At 42.3% G+C, this 23937-nt stretch overlaps 1 protein-coding gene and 1 long non-coding RNA gene across 4 annotated transcripts in view; one reads left to right on the top strand and one right to left on the bottom strand.

Moving 5' to 3' along the window:
- The first annotated feature begins 5505 nt into the window (after positions 1–5505).
- Positions 5506–23937, top strand: part of TNFSF8 (TNF superfamily member 8) — a 39265-nt gene continuing 20833 nt past the window's right edge. For all 3 annotated transcript variants that reach the window (XM_009188203.4, XM_021927218.2, XM_003911319.5), the window contains exons 1-2: positions 5506–6049; positions 18613–18655. In XM_009188203.4, the coding sequence (XP_009186467.1) occupies positions 5855–6049; positions 18613–18655 (238 nt within the window). In that variant the 5' untranslated portion in view covers positions 5506–5854. The remainder of the gene's footprint in view (positions 6050–18612; positions 18656–23937) is intronic.
- On the bottom strand, positions 15510–23861 carry LOC116270062. Its single transcript, XR_004177975.1, has 3 exons — positions 23750–23861; positions 17130–17200; positions 15510–15603 (listed from the first exon to the last, which is right to left on the bottom strand). It is a non-coding gene; the product is annotated as an uncharacterized LOC116270062 (long non-coding RNA).

The following is a 23937-nucleotide window of genomic DNA, read 5'->3' as shown; positions in this document are numbered from 1 at the left end:
GGGTATTTAGGGTGTCCATCTCCTGAGTAAAGTACATTTTTATTTAAATATAGTCATACTACTGTGAATTTATTTATTCTATCCTCTGTATATTCATACCCTTTAACCCACTTCTCTTTGTCTTCCCACTCCCCCAGCACTCATCCTTCGCAGTTTATGTTCTCCACCTTTCTACTCTCTACCTCCATGTGACACAATTTTTTAGCTGCCACTTGTAAATGAGAACACGTGATATTTGTCTTTTTGTGCCTACTTATTTCACTTAAGATAATGATCTCCCGTTTCATCCATGTTGCTGCAAATGACATGATTTTATTCTGTGTTATGGCCAAATAGTATTTCACTGTGCATATATACCACATTTTCTGTATCCATTCATCTGCTTATGAGCAACTTAAGTTGATTCCACATCTTTGCTATTGTGAATAGTGCTGCAGTAAACATATGAGTGCAGGTATCTCTTTGATATACTGATTGTTTTCCTTTGGGTAGAGACCCAGTAGTGGGATTGCTGGATCAAATGGTAGTTCTATTTTCAGCTTTATGAAGACTCTTCGTACTGTTTTTCATGGTGGCTGTACTGGTTTACATTCCCACCAATAGGGAATGAGTTCCCTTTTCTCCGCATGGAAGTGTATTAGGAAATAAATTTCTGTTCTTTTTCCCAAATCTCTTTCGGTTATCCTGCCTTGGGTCTATTTTAATACTCTAAACCAAGGGTCAACAAGCTTTCTCTGTAAAGGTCTAAATAGCAAATATTTCAGACTTCACCAGCTATGAGGTCTCTGTTGAAACCACTCAGATTTGCTGTTGTAGTGGAATTGAAGCCATAGATGTACACACAGATGGACATGATTACATCTCAATAGAACTTCAATTACAAAAATAGGTGCCTGCCAGATTTGGCCTGTGGTTCAGTTTGCTAGCCCTGTTCCAAATCTTCCTCCCACTGTCCCTGTCCTCACCGGGCCCTCTCAGTGAAGTGTCACTGTGGCTCACCTCCAGCGTCCAATCTCTTCAAGTTAGCCCCAGTAAGACAAAGAGCTCTGAAGTTAAAGGGACAGGACACTCCCACCTCAAAAGGCCATTTAGTTACGTGTGTTATTGCTTGAATATACCCTGGGTGAGTCTGTCCTTGTCTCACATATACCCATAGTTAAATATATATATATATTTCTACCATGTACAGTGATCACCAAAAGAGAATCTTAAATGAATAAAATTATTAAGTTACTTTTAATGGCAAAAACTGCAGTCACTTTTGCACCAACCTAATGATTTTAAATGCAATAAAATATCTCCATTCTACTCCAAATATATCTGCATTCCAGAAAGGTTCTGAAAGTATTTCTAGAGCCTGCAGACATAGTCAAGGTTAGAAAGAGAGTTCAATCAAGGGAGCAGAAAAACCAGTCTGTAAACCAACATGACCCAGCTATATGACGCCAGACAATAACTTTATTATGCCTCAGTTTCCCTACCTACACAATGGAGGTGGTAGTTTACCTGCCCAAAGGCTAAATTTTGGACCAGATGATCTCTTGGAGATTGTTTCCCTAAATCAGTGTTTTTCAAATGGTCTCAGGCATCTGCATGCCCTGGGATGCTTTGTTAAAACAGACTACCAGACCCCAGCCTGAGTTTCTGCATTAGAGTAGGTCTAGAGGGTCTTAAAGTGCCACCAAGTTCCCAGGTGCTATTGCTGCCACTGCTGGTGTGGGCTTACACCTGAGGGCCTCTAGTCTCTACGACAGAGATCTCCCAGTCCCTTATACAGGAAAGCAATGTTGGAGGAATGGCTACTGCTGGCTTCTCTTTATTTTTCAAAATGGGGTTCCTTCTTGAAGGGATAAGAGGTTAGTTCTATTTTCCCACTGAGTCTTAGGCACTGCAGCCACACCTCAGAAGCAAATTCCAGGCTGAAATGAGGCTGGGGTGATCACTCTCATGGTGCCATTCTCTGGAGAAGGATAGAGACACGGAGTACAGTTGAGAAGAGAGAGGCAAGAACGCCACCACACAATTTCTTTACATAAGCCATCCTTCCAGAACTTTCTCTTTCCATAAACACGAAGCATAGATTGAAGGTCAACCCTACATATATGCCCAGCAGCAAGAAATGCAAGGTGGCATGCAAAGACTTAGAAGACTAGGAAAGTGCAGACAGCCCTCAGGGACTCTCATCTCATGAGCCAGGCAACATTTACATGTGTTTACACACTTGGGTTCCACATCGAAAGAAGTAGAAAATTAGACAATTAGGTTATGTGGCATGAAAATAGAGGTGTTCCAGAGAGACCGTGTTGGTGGACTTGAGAGATCTGGGCAAGCATTCCTGGAGACAGTGAGGCAGGTTGGCAAAGGCTAGAAGGGAGAGGAAGAACGGGAGCAGTGGAAAGCCAAGCAAAACGCGAGAGGAAGCCTGGATGCACCTGGAATATTAGCAGAGCTGGCATGAGAATGAGCAGAGGGGGCCGGACATGGTGGCTCATGTCTGTAATCCCAGCACTTTGGGAGGCTGAGACAGGGGGATAGCGAGGTCAGGAGTTCAAGACCAGCCTGGCCAACATAGTGAAACCCCATCTCTACTAAAGATACAAAAAAAAAAAAAAAAAAGAATTAGCCAGGTGTGGATGTGTGTGCCTGTAATCCCAGCTACTCAGGAGGCTGAGGCAGGAAAATCACTTGAACCTAGGAGGCAGATGTTACAGTGAGTCAAGATTGCGCCACTGCACTGCAGCCTGGGCGACAGGGCGAGACTCAGTCAAAAGAAAAAAGAAAAGAAAAAGGAGAGAGAGAATGAGCAGAGGGGACTCTTACACCTGTCTCCCTGCTGGTGTGTACTTCCTTTAGTTGTTCCCATTTCTGTGTCCCAGTTTCCTCCTTTTGTGGACTGAGGGATTCAAGCCAAATTTTCTGAAGTTTCTAAATTTTGTTCACCTTGGAGAGACCCCATGCCAGAAAAGGGCGAATGAGCAGGTGAAGCTTAGCCCTTCTCTCTGTCCCACCTGTGCTTCAGCCAAAGCAACCCTGTTTTCTTGTGTTTTTATACTCCTTGTACAGCTTTGCTTCCGAAAGGGTTTAAAACTTACTCAACAAGAAATTCTGCAAAGTCTCCTTCCATCTGCACATCGTATGGCTTGACTAGAAGACAGAAAGAAGCCAGTTAGCACAGGTCATGGATTTCTATGTTGGCCAGGCTAGGATATAGAACAGCTGGAAAGCAGAGAGGGGCTTAGAGCAATGGGGGTGGGAAATAGGGAGCCATTGAAGGTTTGTGAGTAAAGGAGTGCCACAGCAAAACAAATGAATTGAGCCCACAAACTACTGTACTAGGAACTGATCTGAAAATCTCAACTGCTCAGAAAGTTGAGTAAAAACAAAGGGTGATTTTTCCCCCTTGTCAGCCTTCCCTCCTAGGACATTGTACTGTATGCAAAACGGGTAACTGTAAGACAAACATTTTTTTCCACTGCCCTTCTCAGCCCCACAGGCCTTCAGGAAGACCTGAACTTCAAGCAAAGCCTTTTTATTTTTCAACACCCACAGCTTCCATTCAACAATCAGAAGTTTTCCACTTTGATCAAAGAGGCTGAACAAGAGGGCCAAGGGAGCAACTGGTTCTCAGCAGCTCTGGGCAGACCACACAGCCCTTGCTACCCACTCACTGTCCATGCCCACCAGAGGACACAGCCTTCTCCTGAAATCAGCCAGGTACATGCCCCAGAAAACACTGGCTTGCCTCTTTCCCACCTTAATTACAAGACCAAATGAATGTGAACATGCTGTTTTCAAAACTAAACTCAACTTGGGATCACGGGGGTCTCGGTTTCCTTGACTGTAAAATGGGTATATCTCCCCTACTCTATTTAGCCCAAGAAAACAATTTATCTCTTGATGTATCTTTCATCTCCAGGATCTATGCTTTTACAGACTCACTGGGAAGAAATGTCCAGACCAACTCCTAAAGCCTGACCTAATTTGGGAGATGCTCAGAAGTTTTGGTTCTATGCAAGAACAGCAGTGGTAATAATCTAAGCTCGGCTTTAGACACAGGACATTTCCTTAGGGGCATCTGGGATCTCTGCTGGCTCAAAGTGATGCACTGCAGCCAAAAAGTGAGCAGAAAGGAAAGGAGGTGCTACGCAGAATGAGCTTCTTCCAGGGTGATACCAAATGGAGCTATCAAAGACCCCCATCTGGAGGCAGCAGCTATGCGGTGATTAACATTTTAAATGGTGTTTTGAAATGGAGATCATTAGTAACCACAGATGTGACCTAACTCCGTCCCCCAGATAATCTGTCTGTTGTATCTAAATTCCAGACCTGGCCCAGTAGACCACTTGGGATGTTTAACAGGAATTGTCCAACACTATCCCCAAATCTATTTTTATTCATGGAGTACTCTGACATCATCTCGCTTGGTCTTCCTGACGACTGTAATGCAGATAGGGAACAGAGAGAACTATAAAGACTTGGATGACGGCCCAAGGCTAAGAAGGGAAAGGGCTGAGACCACACTTCAGGTTTTTTAGCTTTCAGTTGCAGTGAAGATAGAATGACTTAGCACGAGCTTTCAGCCAGGCAGGCTGCAAAATGCACCCAAGTTCTTTCAGTGGTCTACACTTGAGACTTGGGTTGAGATAGTTTTCATTCTCCCTGAGCCTCAGTTTTCCCATCTGTAAAAAATAAATATTGCCTGCCTCGGAGGGTGGAGGTAGAAGTGGAGTGAAGCCACATGTAACTCCTAACGCAGTGCTTGAGACGGTAGAGGTTCAATTATAGTAGTCATATACACACACAACACATACACACACAACACACAACCCACCACACACAACACATACATACACAACCCACCACACACAACACATACATACACACCACACATGGCATGCATCGCAGATCACAAACGTACACCACACACACACTGCATACATATACAATACAGAACACACAATACATACACATACCCCATACCACAAATACACACACACCACATAGTACACCACGCAGAACACACACAGCCCCCACATTTCCACACCACACCACCTCACTGCCAATTCCTTCCCCTCTTCATGAGTTTTATCGCAGGCCCAGGTTCATCTGCCGGTTTAACAGATCCCAAAACATTCTGCAGGAGTGTTTGTTCAAAAGATCGATGTTTCCAGATTCCTGCTCTCTGACAGTACCTTTGAACCCCAAATTTCATACTGCCATAAGCCAGTCCCCCTTTGGAGAAATGTCTCCATTTGTGCGCCCCTTTTCCCCCAGGGAGCCTGCAGCAGGTCCCTTTTTCAGCAGGAGCCAATATGATCAAACCGAACCCTTTGGAGTTATTCCACTGCAGTCCGAGGGATCCGGCCTCCCTGAGACCCAGCAAGGACTCATTATCTGGGGAGAGCTTCTGAGGCGCAGGCCTCGCTGAAAGAAGGTGCACCTCGCTGAAAGAAGGTGCAGATTCTTGAACAGGAAGGCGTTTTGTGGCCGAGTCTAAACTAAACAGAAGTTGCTTTGTGTGTGTGCGCGCACACACACACACACACACGCAGAGAGTAGGGGAACCGTCATTTTCCTACGCGCCCTCTGACATCAGCCACCTTCTCTGTAGCTGGTTTCTCTGCACACAACCTAATCCCTGGCAATGAAAAATGAACCTCTCCCCCACCCTTGCTGCCGCCTCTCGCCTCACGCCCCCAGAGAAGAGTTTCTCCGCCAGGCAGCAGGTGAAGGTTTTTTTCCAAGTCACATGATTCAGGATTCAGGGGGAGAATCCTTCTTGGAACAGAGATGGGCCCAGGACCGAATCAGATGAAGAGAGATAAGGTGTGATGTGGGGAAGACTATATAAAGAATGGACCCAGGGCTGCAGCAAGCACTCAACGGAATGGCCCCTCCTGGAGACACAGCCACCCATGTGCCGGCGGGCTCCGTGGCCAGCCACCTGGAGACCACCAGCCGCAGCTATTTCTATTTCACCACAGCCACGCTGGCTCTGTGCCTCGTCTTCACGGTGGCCACCATTATGGTGTTGGTAGTTCAGAGGACGGTAAGTGGACTCCTCTTCCTCCCTTTCCTTTTCTTGTTGTTTTCCCTAGAGAAAGAGCCCTGGGAACAAACGATATTCGTTTGTTGGTTAAGAGCAAAAAAAAAAAAAATTAAATAAATAAACCTTCTCTCTCTATATATATATGTATACTATAGTATATACTGTATAGCACAATATATTTATGTTACATTATATATATGTTATACAGTGTGTGTGTGTATGAGAAAGGGAGAAACGAAAGAGGAACTTAACTCTCTAAAATAATTTGGCTTGTTGAGAGAAATATTGTTAGACCATCATCATCTTAAAACTTTGCAGACCTGTCTGAGCAAAACTGTGGAGGGAAGCTATTGGCCTTTCAAAGTTAAGATTTAAATCTTAATGAGCCAGGGACCCATATCAAGGAAGGAAGCAATAAAGAAACCTGATAACACATTTGCACAAGTTGCTATCGTGTCTTCAAGGACTTCAGACTGGATTCTGAAGTTCCGTATCCTAAGTCCGAGTGTCCTGGAGGTTTCTGAGGCCTCACCCATCGCCAAGAGTTTTTGGTTTTGCTTTTGTTTTATATAGGTAGCTAAGTTTCAGAGGCCAGGGTCTAGAAGGAAAGGAGGCAAAAGAGAAGATCACGGCTTCTTAGAGCTTTGGACATTTTGGTGTTACAGCCAGCAAGACAAATCGAAAGCTTCTTCTTAAGCCACAACTTTGAAGAAGTTAGGGCGTCACAAAAAAACAGCACATAAAAGCAGAAAGTTGAAAGGTTTTTAGCACCTGTTCTCTCTGAGGTTCCTCACAATACTAAGCAATTGTTGGGTGCACGCTGTACAGGGTCAGACTGTCTTGGGAGTTTTACTTTGAAGTAAATGGTAAGATTTGTTTCTGAAAACAGAAGAGGAGGAGAAAGAGGAAGCTTCTTCATATTTTAGGAAATTGGTGTTTACAGAGAATCCACCAGTATGTATTATGTAGAAAATGCTGTAGTAATATCATATATTGCTCGTGAATTTTTTTTGATGAAGTAAAGTTGTTAATTTGGGTAATTTAAGAACTGTACCCACCCACATGACCTGCCAAAGTGAGAATATTTCTGTTTCTTACTTCATAGCTCCTACTTTTCATGGTACTATAATCCTGCAGAATTTGTTCTGGTTTTTCTTCAGTTTTTTTAGGCCAAATACTCTACAGCTTATCAATTGCTGGAAAGAACTAGGCTTTAAAAGGCTTTGATATCTATTTCTCAAGGGTCATCAAGCTTTGAAATTAAATGGAAGCTTTGAAGCTCATGTCTGTACAGAAGTGAAAAGAAGGAGTCACAAATATTTGATTTAGATAGTGGAATTCTTAAAACTCATAATTTAATGGGTTTATCTACATCTACTAAGTATAATAATCTTGAAAACACTTTAGGGCATCTTTTCTTCTGTAGGGGCTCTGCAATTTCGGTAATTTGAATTTGGAGTAAACCAAGGGTGTGTCATTTTATAGCAATGGCCAAAGAAAAGAAATTGAAGTGTCCTTTAAGAAGTTCCTTAGTTAAAGGATCCAACTAAAACTGCTGAGAGAGAGATGGTGGAAAAATGGTTGGTGATGGTGATATATAAAGCTAGAGAGAGCTTCAGAGCTCATTCCTATCCAACTTTTAGCTGAATTGATTTCTTCTATAAAAGAACCAGAGCAGATCTTTCTGCCTCGTTTTTGTAAATGTGGAAAATGAGGTGCAGAGAGGGAACAGGGCTTGAACTACGTCACCGTGAGAAAGTGGTAGAGCCAATACTGCTTGATTGTTTGATGCCAGCAGCATCCCCTTTGCCAACACAGACAGCCACAGAAGCACTAAGAAGCATTGCACCCACTCTTCTCTTGGGAGCTTTATCTTCTCGTGCATCCGTTTCCTTGACTTACCCCTCATGTTTGGATATGAAAAGATTCACTGCAAAATCTGATTGTACAGTTTGGTGTGCTGTGATTTCTTAGCCCAGGAAATATCAGTTGCTTCCTTAAAACTGAGGCCTGCCATGTTAATAGCAGCTGTGATATATTTAAGTGTCAAATGCATTGCACATATCATTTTCAATAAATTCCTCAGACGTTAACTGTTGTAAGACCTAACAAGAAAAAAAAAAAGCATCATTCCCATTAACTTGAGTTATCAGGAAGGGTTTCCTATAGGAAGATGGAATGTAGACTGACTTGAAAACAGGAATAACTTAGACAAGTGAAGAGACTGTAAAAGAAACTCTAGGAAATAAATCAATAGAAGAAAGCCAGGGAGCTTAGATTCACATCCCCATTATTAAAAATGTAATGAGTTAATGGTCAGTTAGCACTCTGTATGTGATGGGAACAGGGGTGGAGAACCATAGAATGGTTTTACTGGCATAAGAAGTCACACAATTCTTATCCCAAGACACATGTATGGACAAAATTTAAAACAACTAAGTCATCATATATAATAAGTGATGAAAGGGATACCATGAGAGCACAAGTTAAGGAGAGAGTGTATTTTTCCAGACAGGTTTAAGAAAAACTTTCCTGGGGACTAGAGTTTCAGGTTGGCTTGAGAAATGTGAACTATTTCAAACAGGCAGGGAAGGGAAAGCAGAGGAGAGGCACTCCTAGCCAATGGAACAGCATGAGCAAAGAGACAGAGGAGAGAAGATATAGAGAGTGTAGGGAAATCGACAAAGCTTGCCTTGAGGTTTGACTTGAAGATCAGATAACTCCAAGCTTAAACTCCTTGGGAGAGACAAAGGAGGAACTTAGGTTTCTGTCTCACGTATTTATTAAATATCTACGGTGTGCAGGACATTGTTCCAAAGCCTTGAAAAAAAACCAACGAAATCCCTGTCTTTGAGTTACTATGGAACTTCCTTTCCAGTGATATTTTTAAAGTCTCAGTGGTGGTTGTATTTTGTTTTATTTACATTTAAGCCAGCATATTTGTAAAATAAATATTATTTTATATTATATAATAATATTACTTTATATTATAAAATAAATACTATTTTATATTATAAAATAAACACTTTATATTATAAATATTATATTATAAAATAAACATTTTATATGATAAATATCATATAATATGATATAAAATATAAAATATATAATATGATATAATATATAATATTATATAAAATATAAAATAAACATTTTATATGATAAATATTATCATATATAATATTATATGATTTATATAATCATATAATATATAATATTATATATATCATATAATATATGATAAATATGATATTATAAACATTTTATATGATAAATATGATATTATAAAATAAACATTTTATATTATAAATATATTATAAAATAAACATTTTATATTATAAATATATTATAAAATATTTATTATATGCTATTTAATATTTTATAATATAATATATTGATATATTTTGTAATACATTATAAAATACTATACTCACATGGTTTAAGAAAAGTAACTAGCAAATAAGAGAAAAGGAAGTAAAAATCTTCACACTTTCCCCACCCACCCACTAATCCCTCTTCACCTAGATAACCACCATTGACAGATTCTTGTGTGTCCTTCCAAAACTCTGTGCATCTACAAATACACAGTACACACATCATTATAATAAACCCACAATTTTGCATCTTGCTTTATTCACTTGACAACACACTGTATATCTTAGAGATCCTTCCATCTCAGTACATAGAAGTTCATTTCATTCTTTTGAAGAGTCGCATAGTATGAAGTGTAAATGCTTCATAATTTATCAGTGCCTGGTGAGAGACATCAATGTTTTCTCTAGAATTTCTGCCCTCTGTGCATGTCTGCAAGTATATCTGGGGAATAAATTTTTAGTGATAGAAATGGAATGCGCGTTTTCTTTCTTTTTTTTTTTTTGAGACGGAGTCTCGCTCTGTCACCCAGGCTGGAGTGCAGTGGCATGATCTCTGCTCACTGCAAGCTCCGCCTCCCAGGTTCACGCCATTCTCCTGCCCCAGCCTCCCTAGTAGCTGTGACTACAGGTGCCCACCACCACGCCCAGCTAATTTTTTTGTATTTTTAGTAGAGATGGGGTTTCACCGTGTTAGCCAGGAGCAATGTGCATTTTCATTTCAATAAATGTCAGTCTGTCTCCAAAGAGATTGTACTAGTATACCCCTGAGGAAGTAAAAGTCCTACCAACAGACTCCTCTTTACATCAATATGGAAAGAAAAAAATGATTTACTGTTGAGTAAGCACAAGAGTACATGCAAATAGGCAGCCTGCAACAGACTACAAAGTCAAGATGAAATTTCACACAATTCATCTAGCAAAGCAAAAGAACAAAAAATAAAACTTCTCTTATCTCTCAAAGGACAGGAGAATACATAAGGACATAGACTCCTACGTTAACACCAGAGGTAGGTGTTCACATTTCAAAAAGGCTCTGAGGCCCTTAACCTTAGAGACATCTTTGTTTTGTAAACCAGGAGACTGGGCTTCACTAGCCCCAGGGGAGAATGTAAAGGGTTACATTCCGAAAGGTTAGCGTAAAGGGTTCATGATTGGTAGGCTTTCAAGAAAGCAGCTGCCTCTTTTCCCTTTATAAGCAAAGAAAATTCTTTAAAAAAAAAATAATAATACTAATAATACTCTTTTTAAATTATTTCCACATACCAACAGTGGAGCTGAGCACCTGTTTAAGGGTAGTGATTATTGGTGGTTGTGTGGTATTTTGCTTTTATTTTTAAGCTCAGATACAAAATAGAAGTGTAGGGTAAACACATCTGATATAGCAATAACTGAAGCATACCCTTAGAATAACCATGTATGGCAGACACGTCTGAATGGGTGTTCCAAGCGAGAGAATCCAGGAGTGGTCAACCTGGAGACTCATTCCTTGTATGTGAGGAACATCTGAGTCCCCAGCCCATCCCGTGGAACTTGGGTTGTACAAGAGATTGAGGCCTGAGTACGAGAGATTGGCCGTGGAACTTGGGCCATACAAGAGATTGAGATTGAGGCCATTAAGGGGAGGCTGTTAAGTGAGCATGCTGTAGAAACTGCATGCTATATGAAAAGTGGTTGTAGTTTTCCTGCCCAGCCCACTACCACTGGACTGTATATAAGGTGAATATGTCGTCCACCCCACTGCCATGAGATCATTTCTGTCCATAAAGCAGTCTTCCTGTTCAGCTCGCTGCCACTGGACTCCTCCCCTCTATGTAAGCCCGCAATAAAACCCCCCTGTCTTGTTTGCTGACTCTACACCTCTTCTTTAGCCTCTCGAACATGGTGCCTTCCCTGTTGAGGCTAATAGGAGTTCGGAACAAGAAGAAGTTATTTGGAATGCCCCATGACACTTCCCTCTACCCAAGGTACTCCCTCCACCTGATATTCATCCCATTTAGCAATCCAGAAAAATCCACTGTAAATCTTCCCAGGAGCGAGCCCTGTGTGAGGTTATGTGGAGAGTCCCAAGTGGACTGGGCAAGACCCTGTCTTCTGGGAACTCTGTTAAATTGAGCAGATGAAGCCCAAACACCAAGTTCTTGGATTCTGGGCAGAATGGCACAGAATGCCACAGAGCAAAGGAGAAGTCATTTCTGCTTGGGATGAAGGATGGGGTTTGCGGAAGAGCTAGAACAAAAGTCAGGCTTCCAAGAATTACAACAGTCATGGCTTATTCCCAAAGTCTTATTCTGAAAATGTTCAAACCTACAGAAAAGTAGAATGGCAAATGCTCATATAACCTTGCACCTAGATTGGTGTGTCAGTATCTTGCTGTATTTTTGCTCTCTCTAGATAAGGATATGAAAGTAAGCTGTAGGCAGCATGACCTTTCACTCACATGAACTTCAGTACTCATCTCTTAACTAACTGCAATGCCACTATCATAGCCAAGAGAGTTGATACTAAATCATTAATATCATCAAATAATAACAATATATGGTCCATATTTTAATTTCTTTACTTGTTCAAAAATGTCTTATATGTATGGCTGTTGTGTTTCCGTTTGTTTGAACAAATCTAAGGTCACATACTGTGTTATGATAATATCTGTTTTAATCTAGAACTTTGCTCTTTAAAGTGTGGTCCTGGGTCTTGTTAGAAATTCAAAATCTCGGCCGGGCGCGGTGGCTCAAGCCTGTAATCCAGTACTTTGGGAGGCCGAGCCGGGCGGATCACGAGGTCAGGAGATCGAGACCATCCTGGCTGACACGGTGAAACCCCGTCTCTACTAAAAAATACAAAAAAAAAAAAAAAAACAAAACAAAAAAAAAACTAGCAGGGGCGAGGTGGCAGGTGCCTGTAGTCCCAGCTACTTGGGAGGCTGAGGCAGGAGAATGGCGTGAACCCAGGAGGCGGAGCTTGCAGTGAGCGGAGATCCGGCCACTGCACTCCAGCCTGGGCGACAGTGTGAGACTCCGTCTCAAAAAAAAAAAAAGAAAGAAAGAAAGAAAGAAATTCAAAATCTCAGGGCTCACCCCAGATCTTCTGAATCAGAATCTGCATTTTAACAAGCTCCCCAGGGGATCTGTATGCACATTAAAGTTTGAGAAGCACTGAGCTAAAATCTCCTTTGCCCTTTGGTGTTTGTTTTAAATAACATTGATCTTTTTTTAAGGGTCCAGACCAGTTCTGTTGTAGAAATCCATTCATAGCCTGGATTTGTATTGGTATTGACTTATGGTTATACTTAGATGAAACATTTTTGGTAAGAATAGTATATAGGTAATTCTATACACTTCTTATTGTAGCACAGCTAGAGGCATATGTCAGGTTGTCCCATTTTTTATGACTATAGGTTTGGTCACTTGATTAAGGTGGTGACCACCAACTATCGCCTTTGTAAAACATTTTTCTTTCTCATTAATAAGTAACCTGGCCAGGAGCAGTGGCTCATGCCTGTAACCCCAACACTTTGGAAGGCAAAGGTGAGTGGATCACTTGAGGCCAGGAGTTTAAGACCAGCCTGGCCAACATGGCAAAATCCTGTCTCTACAAAAAATACTAAAATTAGCAGGATGTGGTGGCACACACCTGTAGTCCCAGCTACTGGGGAGGCTGAGGCAGGATAATTGCTTGAACCCGGGAGACCAAGGTTTCAGTGAACAGAGATGGCACCACTGCATCCCAGCCTGAGTGACATTTCATCTAAAAAAAAAAAAAAAAAAACAGAAAGAAAGAAAGAAAGGAAGGAAGGAAGGAAGGAAGGAAGGAAGGAAGGAAGGAAGGAAGGAAGGAAGGGAGGGAGGGAGGAAACCTATGTATGGGATAATACTCTGAAGACATAAATACCCTTCATTTGATGGTTTTGCCATTTCTTAATGATCCTTGTCTGAATCAGCTAATGCACTGAGGGTTAAAGAAAGGGAATGCCTAAGTCTGTCACTTCTTCCAAATTTATTAGCTGTTATTGTTATTCTTCTGTAGAGAAGAGCTCACCATTGGAAAGATGGTAGCAGGAGGAGGAGGAGGAGCAGGATATTCTAGGTGAGGCGGAAAAAGAAAGCAGTGGCACAGCCCATGGGAAGGAAAGCCCAGGTGTGAGGAGAGGAGTGGTAGGGCCAGAAGTCAGTCCAGATTGTACAGAGGAGAAGAAATGGAACTAGGTGACAAAAAGATTTGATAGAAAAGACTGAGAGGACAGGATGCCACTGCCATGTTCAAACTAGGAAGATTTCCTAAGCCCATATCTGAGCCCAAATCTACACTCAGCCTCCTACAGCCATCTCTCAAGACCTCACGTGTTCTGATTGCCTACTGAGTAGTGTATTTAAGACCTTGTTACTCAAGGTGTGGTCCATGGCCTGGCAACATTGGCATCACCTGGAAGCTCATCAAAAATGAAAAACCTAAGGGGCCCTCCCTGTTGAGTCAGAATCTGCTTTTACCAAAATCACCAGATGCTGGTCAGTCTTTTAAAGTGGGAGAAGCACTGCTTTAAGCAACTGTGGTCCAATTCTCACTTTGGCAGACCATGTGCTCCCAGTAAAAATAGTCTTCCCCTGAGGATTTTCCATGACTTCTATTCACTTTTCCATGAAACTTCAGGAGATTTTGCTGCTCAGCTTTATCCTGCCCTCATCTAGAGAGGCAATGTAGCAGGACATTGAAGAGCAGGGCCTTCAAAGTCAGACTCACTTAAGTTTGAATCCCTTCTGTGCTATTCACCACCTGTGAGACCTTCTGTAAACATTATCACATTATGAAATCACTTCTCTAAGTCTTGATGAATCCCTAACTCTTGGGGTCAAGTTAAAGGCCAAATGAAATAATGCATATAGAGTAACCCTCATTAAGTGCTCAATGAATTAGCTTGAAAATAAGAGGTATTCTTGGCAAAAGTCTCTGTGGGCCAAGAGCCAGATCCCACCTTACAAGACTATGTGAGGGCAGCAAGGAAAGGAATGTGGACTTCCCCCTGTCATTTTCCAAACAGAGTTGCCTTTAATCATTTTTGGTCCAAGAGGGCATTTTGTGTCCAAAGCAAATTCAGGAGCTGATTGCATCTGCTGATCATTCCTCTGTGAAAAGAAACAAGTCTTTCAAGGTATTGAGGCAAATTAAGCACATCGTTAACATCAAGGCGGTGCTCAAAATAGCTATGCTTTTCAAGTACTTGCTAATACTTTATAATATCTTATGATGTCCACAATAACCCAGTGGAAAGATGGATTATTAGCAATCTAATCACTGATTAAAGGAGAGGAAAACACTCCTAGGCAGGGAAGATGATTGGGATGGGGTTCATTTTACCTGGAGACAAATAGGTTAGACATGACCATTCCCCTCCTCCATACATGAAAAGAACTTTATTATTGTTGGGAATACTCATCAGACATCTACAGGGGCCAAAAAAAGAGGAAATACACTTAAGAAGTGTAACTGGTTGATAATCACGGAGACAGTTTCCTGAGCTACTCAGTGGAGCTGAGAATGAAAACCTGGGAGAGTCCATTTGTTTGTGCCTGCGTTCAGCCTAGGCACTATCTTACTCAAAGCCAAGTCATCGAGCAAGAGAGTTCACATTTCCAGAGCTAGGACCCAGATCCCCAGACAAGATTAGGGAGAGAATTCTAGGACTGGGGGACATCTTGCCAAAGAGGAGTTGGTGAACAACACTTAGTATAATACCTGTTTATGAACAGTCTTCATTGAATTTCAACAGTCATCATCTCCTTAGACCCTGCTTCTCTACCTCCAAATACAAGGACTGCTTATGGGACAGAGGAGGAGGTAGGAATGAGCTCTTCTATCCTTGGTTTCTGGAAACAGCATCTTTCCTGGGTCAGTGGAAAGGACACCAGAGAATTTCAGTCCAAGATCTGCCTCTGACTCATGAGTGCCTTGGTTTCCTCCTCCATAAAATTAGCCTAATGGACTGAAAGATGTCTCAGTCTCCCACTGGCTTTGATTGTCTAATCTTGACTACCATGGTAGCTAGGAAAAGCTGTAAAGACCCTGTCCCAAGAGCTCTTCAAAATAGGAATAGTCACGCTTCTGTCGTGGATTTCCTGGGCCCTCGGTGAAGGTTTAAGCGACAGGCTTCTTTCCTGTTTGAAGTGCTCTGCTTTTGACATCCGCTGTCTGAAATTAGGAAACCAGAAAGCATTCAAGTGTTAGAGAGAAAAGAGGCCTTCCTTGACCCGCATATAAATTAGGTCCTCCTCTCTGATATTACTTCTCTAGCTGTGCTATTCAAAGTGTGTTCTGTGGGCCATGAGTATCACTATTACTCGAAAGCTGCCAGAAATACAGAATGTTGGCCGGGTGCAGTGGCTCACGCTTATAATCCCAGTAGTTTGGGAGGCCCAGAGGGGGAGATCACCTGAGTTCAAGACCAGTCTGGTCAACATAGCGAAACCCTGTGTCTACTAAAAATACAAAAATTAGCCGGGGGTGGTGGTAGGCCCTTTTAGTCCCAGCTACTGGGGAGGCTGAGCCAGGGGAATTGCTTGAACCCAGGAGATGGAGGCTACAGTGAGCCGAGATTGCGCCACTGCACTCCAGCCTGGGTGACATCTCAAAAAGAAAGAAATAAATACAGAATGTCAAACTCTCCCCAAATCTGCAGAATCAGAATTTGCATTTTAAGGAGACTCCCAGGTGATTCGTATGCACGTTGAAGTTCCAACAGCATTACCTTAAAGCACCATGATTCTTTTCCTCCATAGCTCTTGCCACAACCTGCAATTCTAATTACACATTTATTTATATTTTTTAAATGGCTGCCTTAATGACTAAAGCATAAAATCCATAGGATGTCTTTTAATGACTAACGTAGTTCCTACCACAGACCAGGTGCTCATCCAAGGTGTGCTGCATGAATGATTCTCTAGGACTTCCCGAACTGCTAGCAGCCTCTGCAATGATGGCTCTACCAGGTTTGCTATTCTAGCCTTTCTCACTGTCCCTGTATATGTCCCTGGGCAGCTGATGAATTTGATGATTGTGGTAAGACATTTCAATGCATATATTTTTCTTAGTGCATTTGCACATCACACTAATCAATGGTCACGCTTGGCAGTAAGTTGTTTATTAAATTTTAAAATGTTGTGTGTTGTCTCACAAGAGCAACATAAAGGGGAATTTTGTGATATAAGTTTTCCTGCAAACTGCATGCATAACTGAAAGACTACAAAAACTTACAGCTTTGTTAGGTTAAAAGCTTTCAACTAAGGCAACAAAGTCATAGACTATTACAGTAGGAAGGGCCTTCCAGGACAAGTTTGCCTCCCTTCCCTTGAGAAGCTGGGGCCCAAATGTTTAAACTGACTTCCCCCATCTCCAGATTGGGGCTGTGCCAGGGCTTTGCCTTCAGGAGACCTCCTTGACTCACTACCATCCTCTTGCACTAGAGAAGAGATCCATGCATAAGAAAACAAGCTTTCAGCGGAAGGCAAAGGACAGAGCTCCCAGGGAAATGTTACAATAGTAGGGGAACTCCAGATGGTCCTAGTGTTCATACAGAACACTAAGAAAATAAGCTGTGGGCAGCTGCTAATTTCTTGCTTTGGTAGAGGTTAGGAAGTTGGTTTTTTCACATACACATGCTCACACCTCTCTAGGTCTTTATTAATATTTTAATTCAATGCAATACAGGAGATTCCAACCTGGGCAGGTCGAAAGATGAATAAGATACTTTATTCCTTCTCAGCAGAATGTTGTATGGATGTCTTCATGGCTAGGGAGAAAGGGGAGGGAGAATAAGGGTGCGAAAGTCAGTCTCTGAAGAATTTATTAGGGGGAAAGAACTGTGCCTCTCTGCTTCTGTTAACTCCTTGTTGAGAGCCCTTGAACTAGAACCTCCCTTAAATCACCTTCAATCCCCAGCCCAAGATTCTCTCCTTCGAAAGACAATCTGTTTCTCTCAACCTCTTATTTGTGTAAATATTTACGTATATATTTGTTTGTTGCAGAATAAATAATACATAATCTAATGTAAATGTTTAAATGTATAATATGCATTTGTATGTATGTATACTACATGTATATACATATTTGTATATTTAAATATAAACTTGTAATAAATCCATAAGGGTGGGGACCCAATTTAATTATGGTGTCCTTGCAATGCTTAGCATATAAACACACAACTAATTCAGAATTTCCAACCACAGGACAGATAGAGATGTACCTTCCCAAGTATGTTTACAACATACGTTCACAGATGAATCGAACGTGGAAAAAAAAAACCACATATACTTTTATAATATACTTGATTATTCTCATGTTGACCAAAAGGAAAAAGAAAAAAAAAAAAAAAACCCAAACGTGTGGAGAGGGGAAAAGCACCAGATTGGGAGTTGAGTCCCAGCTCTAGCCAAGTGATAGCTCACACCTGAAATCCCAGCACTTTGGGAGGCCGAGGCAGGTGGATCACAAGGTCAGGAGTTTGAGACCAGCCTCACCAATATGGTGAAACCCTATGTCTGCTAAAAATACAAAACTTAGCTGGGCATGGTGGCGGATGCCTATAGTCCCAGCTACTCTGGAGACTGAGGCAGGAAAATCACCTGAAGCTGGGAGATGGCAGTTGCAGTGAGCCAAGATAGTGCCACTGCACTCCAGTCTGGCAACAGAGCAAGACTCCTTTTATAAATTAGCTGAATGTAGTGGTGTGCACCTGTACTCCCAGCTACTCAGGAAGCTGAGGCGAGAGGATCGCTTGAGCTCAGGAGGATGAAGCTTCAGTGACCCATATTCATGCCACTGCACTCCAGCATGGGTGACAGAGTAAAACTTTGTCTCAAAAAAAAAAAAAAAAATAGAGTCCCAGCTCTGGTCCCTGATCTTCTATAAATCAACTTTGTGGCCCTGGGCAAGTCGTTTTATCTCACTCAACCCCATGTCTCTTGCCTGTGAAACAAGGACAGTATTGCATCTTGCATTTCTAGTAGTCAGACTGTCAAACAAGTGAACAGAAAGCCCATTGGAAACCACATCAGTGAATTATTTTTTAAAATTTAAGAGGCAGGCAGAGGGTAAATGGTAAATTGCACAGTACTCTAAGGACAACAAAATGAAAAAGAAAAAAAAAAGTTGTTTCAACTGAATGGTACACCTCATGTTGCTTTTTTCTTTCTTCTCTTCCAGGACTCCATTCCCAACTCACCTGACAACATCCCCCTCAGAGGAGGTAAGATCTTGGAATTCGGTGTAAATGAGTAGTAAGTCATCTAAATGAATGCCATAAAGTGTGAAACCTGATTATCAACCAGAAACAACTCTATGACATGGCCCAACAGTAGTGTGTAGGGATGGAGGCAAGGGCGGCTCAGGACTGAGGTGATGCACCTGAATTCATCTTAGTAGCTCCTGAACTCATCCCCACAAATCTCCTACCAGCCCTTGACACTCCCACTAATGAAAATTCTACCTCTGACATAGGCAGGACTGCAAGGCAGTGTTTTGTTAAAAGCTTGAAACCTGAAATCAGATAACTGGGTTAATGAATCTTGGCTTGACTTCCCACCTGGGAGCCTCAACTCCTCATCTATTTAATGGGAATAATAATACTCACCTCATCAAGGTATTGGAGAAGCCATTCAGATCTCATCTGTAAATTGCTTGCCATGGCAACCAGCACATAGTAATCATTAAATAACTAATAATAACTAAAATGCATAATGAAGTCAAGGACTTGTGAAAACAGACTTCCTCCTCACTCCTATATTTCCAGTCATTGAAGTCACTAATTAACACGTCGTCTCTACTAGCCTCAGAGGGATGATATGCTGAGTTCAGTTAACATCAATGATGAGAAATTTTCAGATGACCTGATTAATGTTTTTATTGCTCAGAGAAGGAAAAGGAAGACCCAGAGAGGGAAAGTGAAGCATCTTGTCCAAGGTCATACAAAACCAAGCCTACAACCCAGATGTCCTCATCTCTAATACAGTGTCTTTTCCACCCAAGAACACCAACCCCCATCTCAGTCCTATAACCTTTAGAACCTAGATGGCAAACACAGCTGGATAACCAGAAAGCTCAGAGCAAAAAGTAAGGAAGTGAGTTGATGTAGACACGAGGGTAAGGGCACAAGAGTGTCCTTGAGTCCAGAGGACACAGATGAGTGGACACAGCTCCTCACACTCACAGCATCACACTTGGAGCGTCCTTCAAGTTTCCCTTGGCCATGCCTTTCCTGTGGTTTATCACCCAGAGACTTCAAAAGTAGGGGCAAAAGTCCCCAAAATACAAGAATTCTGGATCTTTCAAGGCAGACTAATAATCACAGCCTTGTCAACAATCTCTCATTTTGGCTGGAATGACTTAGCATGTGACCTCAATTCCAATCATGTCTATGCAGACAGTCACATTAAGATTAAAAGGAGCATGGTAGAATGCAGGGGTAGGCAGACTTTTTCTACAAAGGGCCAGATAGTAAACGTTTAGGCTTTGGGGGCCACTATGTCTCTGTTGCAATTTGTCAGCTCTGCTGTTGTAGTGCTGAGCCCTCCTGAGTACATGCAAATAAGTAGCCACAGCTGCATTTCCATAAAACCGTATTTATCAAATGAGGTGGTGGGCTGGATTTAGCTTATGAATTGGAGGAGTCACTGCACGCTTTGGAGTCAGATGTTTCAGTTAAACACATAATGCATGTTCACACGGAGCTTTGGAAAAACCAAAAGACTCTGAGTGAACATAACTTGCCCCTCCCCACTCCCACTGTTCCACCACCACCTCCACCCAGACTTTCCAAGAAAGATGGAAACTTTTCGTTTTTTGACAGGGAGAAGGGATTTTTAACACAAACACGGTCTCAGTGACTTGGATAGTTTTGATTAGGTAATAGGACCTTAGCCATTCTGGATCTCAGTTTCCTCGCCTAAAGAGCACTTCAATGAAAAGTTGCCAAGCGCAGGGGCTCTAACTAATATTCTGGTCCCATAATAAAGTTGATAAAGTTTTCATCAGTCCAAAGTGGAGTACAAAAAATAAGGACACAGTAGCCTCCTTTTCACAGGGCCAACTATATCTAATGTAAGAGGCACTCTTCCTCTGAGATGGTCCTTCAGTTTTGTGTGTCAAAATGTCCTTTCTTTTACAACATGAAGTTGATATAGACAGGAGTTAAGTTGGCTTGCTTTTTGCCAGAGTGATTTTGTTTTGTTTGAATGATCACAATAGGCAAAATAAAAAGCTGTCCACTCCATATTGGCCTCTGAATTTTCATTTTGGGGACAAATTTCCTGGGTCTATAAAGTCCAAACTTTTGAGAACCATGGACTAAATTACTTATCAGATTTCTTCTTATCTGGACCGTGAATGGGAATATCAGAACACAAAGTAATCAAAACCAACCTCAGTTTACAATTCAATGTTTCCACAACCAGATTTTTTTAAATGCCAGTAATATTAGACATTGCAGCTTTTGCCATTATGTTCAATGGCAAAAACTATGATAACTGTTGCACCAACTCAATAATCCCCACTGGGACCGTGAAACCTTTGTTAAAGACCTTCCCACACTTCCTTTGGGTTCATTCTCACCTCAACCCTGTGAGCAAGCCACAGCAATGTGGGGAAGAGTCTTCCCATTTTGCAGATGAGGAGCTGAGGCCCAAAGAAGCCAGGTGATTTGCCCTAGGTTATACAAGGAGGGAATGGCCAAGTGAGAATCCAGCGCTCCTCCCTCTTCTCCCTGCATGACGGGCTTCCACCATGAGATGCCAGTGACCTGCTGGAGGTGGTACCTGACTTTCTCTTGCTTTTAATGCAAGTCAACATCCCTTTAACTCAGCAATCTGCAGATACTGCAGTAGGGTGAGGTAGAAAAAAATATTCCTGGGCTCCAGAACTCCATACCAACAAGTCTTTTCTCCTCTCTGAGTCTCATCTGTAATATAACAGCAACGTACTAAATGCCCTGGAGGAGTCTCTCCAGCTTTGACGCTTTATGAGACTATAATTATCTTTTATTTATTTATTTATTTATTATTATTATACTTTAAGTTCTAGGGTACATGTGCATAACGTGCAGGTTTGTTACATATGTATACTTGTGCCATGTTGGTGTGCTGCACCCATCAACTCGTCAGCACCCATCAACTCGTCATTTACATCAGGTATAACTCCCAATGCAATCCCTCCCCCCTCCCCCCTCCCCATGATAGGCCCCGGTGTGTGATGTTCCTTGTCCAATATGCAAAAATAGAAGAAAAAAAGCCTAACAAAAATCTCAAGGAAATCTGAAGCCACAGCTTCCTTCCCCAACGAACCCAGCTTAAACATGCACAGAAGCAGTAAATTGTCCCTTTTGAAAAAAGCCATTGCAAGACATTCCAGGCAGAGGGGAAGCATCTTCCAGGTACTCTTGGGAGGAAGCTTCAGGGACAGCATGTGGTTTGTCACTAGACAGGAAAAGGGCAGAAGCCAGACACCTTCTAGGGAGCCAAAAATCTTCCACCGTCAGCAGAAAATCAGCAGTGGCTCAGAGCCTGGGATGTAGAGCTATGTGCACACGCTAAAGAGAAACACAAAATACACTTCTCTACAGAGGAACCACTGAAAACCAAGTCCTTTTTGGTAATGAAAGGATTTCTAAGTCCTGTCACAAGCTTCCCATTCCTGGCCAGGATAGCCCCCAGCCAACTACCACCTCACAGGCAGTAAACCAGGAAAAGCGCCTGGGAGGAGAACCTTTCCCCACACCCTCTCCTTTCTGGGTTTTAGTTTTCTCACCCAGAAGACAGAGTTAATAATGACTCTTGCATGAAGCCACCATGAGGATGAAATGGAACAGCAAATGTGACCCTCATCTGATACCTAGTTGAACCTATGTCCTTTGGGCATAGGATCTACTCTATTCTTTCATATGCAGATAAAATGTTCCCATCTCATTTCACAAATGGCATGGAACCAAGGAGAATGGTGTAAAGAGAGTGAAGCTCATCTTTCTCCTCATCACTCCTTGTCTCACTTTTCTGCTTCCACCAAATTTTGAATCTCATGTCTGCACATGGTTTGTGGCTTATTTGCCCAAATCAGAGAAGACAGCCACTTTTGCCTTGATTTCACAAGTTTGAATAGTAAACCACATTTATGAATAGCGACATCTACAGAAGGATTTGGGGTATGCAGAGAAGCTGGTAGGGCAGTGTAGCACATCCCAGTGCAGCCCAGCAGATGACACAGAATTGAATATTAGGTCCCTCTGTTCTTGCAAGGCCTCAGCTATTACTGTCACTGGGAATTTCTCAAGGCCCAGCTCTCCTCCCTGGGATTCAGCCCTCCGACACCTGAGCTGACTCACTCTCCTTCCTATCTGTTTTAATGTCCTTCTCCCATTTCCCCTCTGCTTTCCACTTCCCTCACAAACTCTGCAGAAATTCAAATTGTACTGACTTTAATTTGCAGAATGATTCTGGTCCTTTGGTCTCACCTCTGGGCCTTCTCAACATACCCTGGCCCTTTTTATAATAAATCATCCCACCAAATGATAGCTCTTACCTGCACTAGAAGAATTATGTGGGCAGTGTTCTTTCTTATACTCCCTCGTTGCATCCATATAAGGCCATGGCAGAGTGAGAATAATGAACATTGACAGGTATCACTATGTGCCAAGAATTGGCTGAGTACTTAGTAATTCACTCATGCAGTTCTCACAATAAGCCCCCAGGAATCATAATTAGCCCCATTTTATAGGTAAAGAAACTGGAGCACAGAGAGGCTTGTTGCCTTGCCTAAAATTTCAGAGCTGGTAAGGAGGGGCAAGATCTCAAATCCAGCGTATCCACCTTGTAGCCCTTACACTTAGCTGGAATTGTATTGTAGACCATCTGAGAAAACTCACTAATGAGCATCCTTGCAGTGCCCCTACCTGCTGGTCCAGTCTAGGGACCCTTCCAGGGCTCTTTCAGCTCTATCACTTCCTCAGCACCTGCTGCCCCCAGCTCTGGCTTTCATGTCTCAGAAGTGTACTCTCTGTTACCAAGCTCAGGGTCACAGAGGGCCACTTGTGGGGGGGCCACACGCGTGGGTTTGAATGAGGTGAAGTGCTGAAAGGAAACATGGTCCATGGCGAGGGTTCTAGAGGCTGAATTTCAGCTCTGGCTTTGCAGCTGAAGGGTCATGTGCCTTGGGACAGTTCCTTCCCCACTGCCTACCAGTTAAAACAGATCTGCCTTTCCTACAAATGTAATGTAGCCTCCAATACCCAGAGGTTCCTGGAGGAAGTTGGAACAGTGGATAGACCTCGTGTGGGTCCTGACAACTCCACCCTCACCTGAATTCAGTCTCCAGCCAAAGTTGGGGTACCAAATGCAGAGGACCGGCCAGGAATTTGGAATGCTGACATTCGAGTCTTGGGACTTGAAGCAATTCACTTTCCCTCTCAGGGCCTTGGGTTTCCTGTTTTGTAAAATATCAGAAGTGAGGGAAACAAGCCAGATGTCCTAACCCTGAAATGGATTT

This window comes from Papio anubis, chromosome 13 (genome assembly GCF_008728515.1).
Source record: "Papio anubis isolate 15944 chromosome 13, Panubis1.0, whole genome shotgun sequence".
Classification (NCBI taxonomy): domain Eukaryota; kingdom Metazoa; phylum Chordata; class Mammalia; order Primates; family Cercopithecidae; genus Papio; species Papio anubis.
Note: the sequence above shows the minus strand (reverse complement) of the source record. Positions and strands in the feature narration are given on the sequence as shown.